Source organism: Egretta garzetta, unplaced genomic scaffold (assembly GCF_000687185.1).
Source record: "Egretta garzetta isolate BGI_Z169 unplaced genomic scaffold, ASM68718v1 scaffold5, whole genome shotgun sequence".
NCBI classification, from domain to species: Eukaryota; Metazoa; Chordata; class Aves; order Pelecaniformes; family Ardeidae; genus Egretta; species Egretta garzetta.
The window spans coordinates 4,110,983-4,119,797 of record NW_009259707.1 but is presented as its reverse complement, the minus strand read 5'-3'; the positions used below and the strand labels follow the sequence as shown (position 1 = coordinate 4,119,797).

The window sequence follows — 8,815 nt, the reverse complement described above, 5'->3', positions numbered from 1 at the left end:
AGCAGCGGCACTTGAAAATTCTACAGCAGCAGCTGCTCCAGGAGCAGGCCATGTTACTGGTAAAGCACTGTATCTGTTTTGTTCAGTAGCTATAGGATCCATTTATCCGGCCAGTCCTAGGCTTCCCTCAGTCGGGCACAGCTGCACTGACAGTATGACAACAAAGGAGCTTGATTAAAAGGCCATTTATGCTAGCGTCGTGGGCTGACAGGCACATATGAGAAGTGCTGTATGGTCAACCTGCTTTCTGGGCAGCAGTAAGAGGAGGCTTTATGCTAAAGTGGAACAGTTCTGGTGTGGTGGTCGAGTTTCTGAACAGACCTTGGCATTCAGTGAAGAACTAGAGTGCTTATGTTGCAGATAAAAAGTACCCATGATATGTAAATCCACCCCAGGATACAATGGCCTAGTGTTGGTCTAAATCATTGTTTTATGAACTTTACACTGGATTTAGTGTAAATAACTTTTTTTTTTTTCCCTCCGATAAAAATCAGTTTTGACATAACTCTCCAATCATGTCAAGCTTAGCAGTACACTCTCAACTTTCCCAACACGAGACACATGCCATATTGGTCTAACTTAGCTCTTCGTTACACTTTAACAATGAAATAAACCAGAAAAAAAAAAAAAAAAAGGCAACAACAACCAGAAAGGTGCATTTTTAATGGGATGGATAGGGACATGTCCACCATACAGTCAATGTCATGTCTTGAATTACTCGCATGTTCTCTCAAAGGAATACAGATGGCGAGAGATGGAGGAACACCGACAGGCGGAGCGACTCCAGCGCCAGTTGCAGCAGGAGCAAGCCTACCTCCTGTCGCTGCAGCATGATCACAGCAGGCAGCAGCAACAGCAGCAGCAGCAACAGCAGCAACAGCAAGAAAGAAATAAACAAAGCTATCACACCCCCGAGCCAAAATCCCACTATGAGCCTGCTGAAAGAGCGCGTGAGGTAAGTCCTGCTTGTGGGCAGGAATCTGCTACCTGCCTCTCTGCCCCTGCCTGTTGGCATCATCGTGACTGTGGTCCTGCTACAGTACAGTCGGAGGGAAAGCGTCACTCATAAGGGGCAGGGTATTTTAAAAAGTTGGGCGCTGATTTCCAGATCTGAGGGATACTTCTGAGTACTTTTGCTGCAATCGTTGGAGTTCAGAGTTTTGACGTATAAAGGGTGGAAAGAAATTCTGGAAGGCTGCAGACTGAGGAGATGTGATTTTGGAAGCATCACGTCAGGAAGTTAATCTTGTCTGCACTTCATCAGACTTGTTTTCACAGGAGGCATTGGTGCAGTTGGTGGTCTGTGTCTCTGGCAAGTACTGGCGATTGGAAATTGGGATGCAACTGGAAAGCACGAACCTATGAGGGATGCTCATATATGGCACCTGTTTACACATTTGGTGCTTTAGCCCATGCTCTTGGAAATACCCTTCTCACGTACACAAATCTGAATTTCATTACTTTCATTTTTGAAGTGTTAAGTATTCTCTTCTAAGATCACGTCCTGCTCTTATGAAACTCTGTGGTGCTGCCTTCTTGGACTTTGAGCACTCACTGTAGACTGAAATCATCAGAGTGCTGTTTGTTTCAGTGAGTGGTCCCCTGTCTTCACTGGTCCATGGGTAACATGGCTAAGCAGGTAATTGCCTCTTTGATGCATACTTGGCTCTCTTTCAGCGGTCTTATTCTTATGTTTCCCTTGAGCACCACTATGCCCACAAACCACTAGACTGGGCAATACTGGTCAAAGCTCTTAATGGCATTCATCATCAGCATGTGGGAACTGGGTAAATACATTTTGGAACAAGAACAAAAAAAATCCTTGGGGCTGTTGAACATGATAAAATAGCACATTCAGTCCACCTTCGTCCAGTTGCACTTCATTGCCTTTGAAGTATGGCTGTTTGGGCTTGATGAACACAAACTCATTTTCTTGTAGATGCTGTTGCCCAAGTTCTTCATAAACCATATTTGTGCTATCTCATCCATTCCTCTTGGTGATTGAAGTATCTGGTACGTGTGTCTCTCCTGGAAGAAGTTCAGACTTGTCTGGTATGTGGTGGTGCAGGCATGGAACTAGCCCTTCTGTCCTTGTTCCTGTTCACCCGCCTCGGTGAACGCACAGTGCCATTCCAGCACTCATGTCCAACCTGAAGGCTGGCTTTGGAGGGATGCAGAACCATCTCTGTTCCTTGTCTCCTATTTTCCTTTCAGAATTGAAAAGGAGAGAAACTCCTGAAGATTCAAAGTGTTACATCCTTTAGCAGAACCGCTGACTCAGCTATTTTTCTGTCAGCTATTTTTCTTTTGTGATCAGTCTAGCTAGGAGTAAAGTGAAGGCACAGAAAAATTGTGTTAGTGGTCACGTCTTCCCAGAGATGGCTGTGTGCGTGTGGTAGAAGTATAGCTGTGAGATATCAGTGCCTGGCAGTGGAAGCAACACCAGTTAATCTTAAAAGCAGGCATTAACTCTAATGTCATTCTTGACATGGGGAGTTGGAGAGCAAGTATTCTGTGCCTCATACTTTCAGGTATACTGCTCTCCAGAGAAAGTCTCCATCTATGGAAATGCTGTCTATCGGGACGATAAACCAAAGTGGACTAACTTTCCTGTTCTGGCAAAGTCTAATGGGGATTAGGTTTTTTTTTTTTCCATTCCAGTGGCAATGAGAATATAAGGAAAAGGACTTCTAGGATTGGCTCTGGGAAACAAGGGGAGAGATTAGAGCAAGAAATGAGCCTTAATACTATTTTCTGGTCCAGACAGTCAGATGACTGGAACAAGGCCTGTTTCTCTCCAGGGATGCACTGACTGTCTCCTTCCCACCTCTTGCCTGGTTTTAAGGACATGTGGCTTGTGCAGTTTGTGTGCTTTGTGGAGGAAACCTCCTATCATCTACAGCTAGGGACATAAAAGCCTGTTTCTTCAGACAGAAAGACTTAAGGCTTTTCCTCGTTCTATTCATAACAAGGAGTCTGGCCTGTTTTTTAACCTTTAAAGGATGGTTCTGTGAAGTTGAACACGGTGGTGAGAGTGATTGTATGGTGGAGATGTTTGCCTCCATTATCACTGTATTTCCCAAGACATAGTGTATTTTGTGCAGACCTGGCAGAAGCTTATCTGCTCGTTCCCATAGGCAAACTGTTACTGTCCTCAAATTTTGGAAAGCGGAGGCAGGCTGGGTTTGTAAAGCAGCCCAGCTAAAGAGTCCTGGAGACTTGTCTCTGTCTTCTCACATGGGTACATGAACAGCCGGTCTCTCCAGACCATCACTGCTAGGGAACAATTAGGAAACCACCCCAATACTAGTTTTGTGCTCCAGGCGTGAGTTAAAGCAAAACTTGTGAGCAGAATCTCAACAAATGAAATGAACCCAAGCTGCCAGTTTGATCTTTCTTTGACGCTTTGATAAAGTGCTGGGAGTTCAGCGTTCCTCAGCAGCAGCTCCCCTGGCAGAAACGCACAGGCTACCCTGATTCCAGCAACAGACCATCTTAGGAAATGGGAGGATATTTCCTTTCTGCCTGGAGCCTCCCTCCATCTCTTGCCCTTCTTACCTCTTGCTTTGTTCGCAATGCTGCAGCCTTGGAAGAGGCGATGTTTCTGCGTGAGGACTTCACTTGATGTTCTTTTGAGGACTGAGCACTTTCTGACTTAAGTCTTCCTCTCGACAAGCTCTTGGGGTTAGTGTACAATCACTTCTGCACCTCCCTGAGAACCAGGAACAAGATACCGGGACTGTTCTCTGCAGGCTTTGAGGTCATGTTGGGATTGTCTGGTAAAAGAGAGGGTGACCAGTCCTACAATTTTGTACCTAAAGCAAAACAGCCTCCAGTATTACTGGGTGGAAAAGCATATCCTCTCTCTTCTTGCATTGCCAAAGAGACAAGCACAGGAAAGCAGATGATCAAAGAACATTGGTTGAGTAAGGTGGGTAACTACAGTAAGGGATAGCAATGGGAAACGTACTTCTGTATTGTAAAATCATTTCTGTTTTCATATATCCTTTTTATTGTGTGTGAGGAAAATACTGATGGATAACTAGTCTAGGCAGAAAGTAGCTCCATAATGGTCTTGTCATACCACTTCACATCTTACTGCCTGCTGTATCTTCTCTTCCTAGTTTGGATTTTCCATATTGGCATACTTGCCACTTTGGTGTAGTCACACTGTGTTTTACAGTGCTGGTGAAAGTGGTAGGGAAAAAATCCTGCCAAGCCCCAAATGTATTTGATTTCTTTATGGTAAAGGAAAGGTGGTACTCACCTTCATATTTCTACTGTAATTAGTTTTATTGACTCCAGGCTTAACCTCCATTTATTTTGGCTTAGGTGGAGGAGAGATTCAGAAAAACTAATCAGGGCTCCCCTGAAGCACAGTCTAAGCAGATGGGCAAAGTGTTGGAGCCACCAGTGCCTTCAAGATCAGAGTCCTTTTCCAATGGAAACTCAGAACCTGCTCAGCCTGCCCTGCAGAGGCCGATGGAACCCCAGGTAAGTGCCCAGGAAAGTCTTGGTGAGCCTGGAGGAAATTCAGAAGTCCCAGCATGTTTCCTTCAAGTTTGCAGATCTTGGCGCATAGAAAGTTTTATGTAAAGGTTAGCACTGTTACACAAAGCAACTTATTCAGTAGATTTGCTTTGTCTGTTTTTCCTTATTTTATTGAAAAACTGATGGATTTGTTGTTTTGGTGTTGTTTGGGTTTGGGTGTGGTTTTTTTTTTTTTAATATTAGAGCTAGATTAGAACTGTTGCATCCTGTTATTTTATCTGTGCAACAGTGGAATGGTGGGCAAAACACTGGTGACAGTTGCAGTACACTTTTATAATTCAGTATTTGATCTGTGCAAGATATTTACTACCAAAAAGGATGCTCAGGGAAGAAGTGAGCTTGCTGGGTTTTTAAGTTCTTGTGAAAAAAGCTAACTAAGCAAGTGGTTTTTAATAGTATGAGCACTGCTTCAAAAAGATTTACAAAACATGACTAAGAAAAGCAAGTTTGTTGCCAGTAGGCTTACAGTTGCTAAATAGAGCTCTGTACCACCCCTGGAAAATCAAAAAGAAGTTGAAACCATTGAGCTGCATGGCTGCTGTCTTTCTATTGTTTTCTAATGAAGACCCTCCAGATCTTGGTATCTGTATCTCATAGGAATTAGAGCATGAATTTAAAAAGTAACCTTTGTCTAAAACTTCGACACAGCCTGTAAATTCTACACTAAATTAAACAGTACAGTTTTGCATTCAGTTCCTCTGTTTCCATGCAGAATTTTTCTTCTCTCAAATTAAGTCTCCTGATGACAGTGCAAGCTAAAACCGTCCCTGATTGTGACTAGGTATTGCAACTCTTTTGGGCAACAGGAGAATTTGAACAGACGGGAGAGTGGGAGAAATCAGGACAGAACTTCATCTCTTACTCATTAATTCCTGGCTTTTATTCAAACCTCTATGACTGTTTCAAATATTGGACTTGTATCTTCATGCTCTCTGTGCCAGTTACTTTTAAACTCTGGGTCTTCCACTCATATTAAGGATAATCAGGCTCTCCAACAGCTGTGTGTATTAAAATTGAGGAAATAATAATCATACAAAACCAAACACAATCAGCCATCTGAAACTGGGGTTGAAAGCAAAGTTTTGCTTAATTACTAGGTGTGAAAACAGTGTGTTCCTCAGTTATGACCTTTCCTTCTCCTCAGTTTCAGAAATTAACCTGAAGTGCAGGTTTATGCACAAGAAGGGAGTAGGCTGAACGGTCAATATGGATTTCAGTGGAAATCCCAGTGAAGTTTTAACTCTGGAGTCACTGTTGTACCTTCTTAGTATGTGTAATTGAATACGTGTGTGTGTACGTGTGTGCTTAGTTTGTGTATAAATATGTATATATGTACAGTATATGGTACATATATGGTGTAAGTATAATATGCATTGTACATATGTATACTATATACAATATATATTATGGGGTTTTTATATATGTGTTGCAATGACTGTAAAAGAATAAAGGCTTTTGTGTTATGGTCTTTCTCCAAAAGTTATGAACCGTATCTGGTTCCTAAATTTATTAGGTAATGTAAATGTCTGTTGGTTTGCACATTTTATAGCATTCTTTAATTTTGTACATTTCTTTAATTGGATAACTGCTTCAAATTTCGCAGCGCACCAGTGCTGCCATGAGACCTGACCAAAGCCCACTGAAGACTGAGGAACAGAAAGCGACTTCTGTCTTGAGTGGCCTTTGTACTCAGGCTCACGGTGCAGATATTAGTTCCCCTTTTCCTTCTGGGCAGCACCAGTGTATGTGTATACAGAGAGCGTATCTCGCAAAAAAATGTGTATGTGCTATATTTTCAGTCTGTTACGTTCTTTGGGCGCTTGCCTTGCTTTTAAGTGCATTGATTCCACCCCACGCTTACCTAATGCCATAACCAATTTGTCCCTCCCCGCCCCACCTGCCTTTATTCTGTGTTGATTGGAAAGCCAGTTATACTGAGCGCATTGAATGTTTTATGTTTTGTTTTCTTGTAAGGTACAGTGGTCCCATCTGGCATCTCTCAAGAACAATGTTTCCCCTGTCTCGCGATCCCATTCCTTCAGTGACCCTTCTCCCAAATTTGCTCATCACCATCTTCGTTCCCAGGACCCATATCCACCTTCACGCAGTGAAGTGCTAAATCAGAGTTCTGACTCTAAGTCGGAGGTACCCGACCCCACCCAAAAGGCTTGGGCTAGATCAGACAGTGACGAGGTGCCTCCAAGGGTAAGGAGTAGAAAGACAGATGTGTGCTATTTTTTTTCATTATTAATTATTATTTTTTTAAGGATGTGATACCCTGGGCGCTGGGAAGACCGTGCCCTTGTGCCAGCATTGGTAACAGTATTTTAGAAGGCAGATCATAATGTAGGTGTTCAGTCAATGGGTTAATGATAGTCAACCTTAAGTACAATATTGAAGCTTCATATGAAATTGGCAATTATTTATAGAATGCAGCTATTTCAGAGAGACAATTTATTATGCAAAGTTAACAAATCATTACCATATTCAGGAAAGAATTTAAGATATCCCTGAGGTTATTGCTCAGAGTTAATTTTCCTGTTCATCTGTTAGCAACCCAAACTGTGAATCATACACACGTTTAAAATTGAGATGGAACTGAACAAAAAGGAAACATTCAATATACTTCCTCCTCCTCCTCTCCCCTTCCCAACCCCCTCCCCCCCTCCCATCCACTGGGATTTGCTGCTTCTGAGTATATTCTTGCTCCCTCACCAGTCTTTGCCTTCTGCTGATCCATTCCCGGGCATTTGTTTGGTTCCCCTGAGCTTATTCTCCTAATTCTCATGCTGTTTCAGCAAATTGCTTTGTGCCTCCCCTGCTTCAGTCAAAATGCCATATTCTTTTTAAATGTCTTGGTAGTGGAGTGTAGCAGGGTGTGTATGTGTTTGTGTGGTAACTATTAAACACTAGTTAATGTTCACACTGAAGTTTGAGTTCTCTGCAAAATCTGAACAGCATCCCAACTAAGGCTCTTGGTTTTGTGGGTGTTTGTTTATTGCTTTTGGTCATCGATGCTAGCTTGGATTTAGAATTAAGCGTTGTTAAAATCTTAAGAATATATTCTGTAGCGGGAAAGGTTTAATCTTCCTCTTCTCTCTCTCCTCTTCATGCGTTTAATACAACTTTTTTTCTCCCAAGGTACCTGTGAGAACAACGTCCCGATCACCAGTCTTGTCCCGCCGTGATTCTCCACTGCAGGGTAGCGGGCAGCAAAATAACCAAGCAGGTCAAAGAAACTCCACGAGGTTTGTAAGCCTACATGTCCTCACCTTTCCTGCTTTGGAAGGAAAAGGCTCATGGGAAGCCAGGCTTTTCCAGAGAGGTTTTGGCATTGTCTGTTGGATGTGAAAGGAGGATGAATTTGGGTCCCTTTTCAGCAGTGATTAATATTAATTTCCCTTGGTGTAGCACGTGTGCCAACACTGGCAAAATTTCATCTTCCCTTGCCCTGTAGCTTTTGCAGTGATTTCAAAATATCCTTAAGATTGCTTAAAACATGTGGCCATTCATGAATATCTTTGCCTTTTGGTGCAGCAGGTCATCTTGGGCATACTGTGGGGATTACTGGCAACAGAAGTGTTCGCAACATCTGAAGTGATCTCAAACTTTCTGGCCTCTCAGCCAGAACCAGACTTTAAGAGGGGGAGAAGCATCCATGAGCTATGTGACACAGAGCATTTGAGGTCAGGAAAGGGGAGAGGAAGGGGCTGCCTCCCAAGCTCAGCAGAGCACCTGTGGACAGGCCACCCTGGAGTTAGCTCACTGGGCAGGGGTGAGGGTATTCTCAGAGGGACAGGCATTGCTGGCTTTCTGGCTTGTACTTGGGTGGCCAGGGTACTTCTGAGCCAATTTTAAACCTGCTGCATGCAGGCTGAAAGAACTGTCCACTTTAAATGAGATACCTAAGAATGGCAGGTGGCCAGTTCCAAAGAAAAAGAACGGGTTACACCCACATAAATTTTGGGATTTTACCATCCTAAATAAGGTAATTGGTATTTCAAAAAGAGCCACTGCTTGGGTTGTGAAGTGTCACTGATGCCCTCAGCTCAGTGTTAAGTGCTCTTTCAGATGAGTTATTAGCACAACACTGAGGAATAATGATGTTTGAGTTTAGAAACGTGAATCTGGAACTGAAATGCATGACAAAGACTTTCCTCCCTCCCCTGATACAGCAATATAGAGCCTCGTCTGCTGTGGGAAAGGGTGGAGAAGCTTGTACCAAGACCGGGCAGTGGCAGTTCTTCAGGTTCAAGCAACTCCG

General features: G+C 43.1%; 1 protein-coding gene across 1 annotated transcript in view; it reads left to right on the top strand.

Annotated features, from left to right (window-relative positions):
- The window catches only part of MAP4K4 (mitogen-activated protein kinase kinase kinase kinase 4), a gene marked incomplete at its 5' end in the record, with an annotated part of 164,981 nt that overhangs the window by 130,835 nt on the left and 25,331 nt on the right, over positions 1-8,815 (top strand). The window contains 5 exons of the mRNA XM_035894358.1: positions 737-955; positions 4,333-4,494; positions 6,526-6,756; positions 7,693-7,799; positions 8,727-8,815. Of these exons, the coding sequence (XP_035750251.1) occupies positions 737-955; positions 4,333-4,494; positions 6,526-6,756; positions 7,693-7,799; positions 8,727-8,815 (808 nt within the window). The remainder of the gene's footprint in view (positions 1-736; positions 956-4,332; positions 4,495-6,525; positions 6,757-7,692; positions 7,800-8,726) is intronic.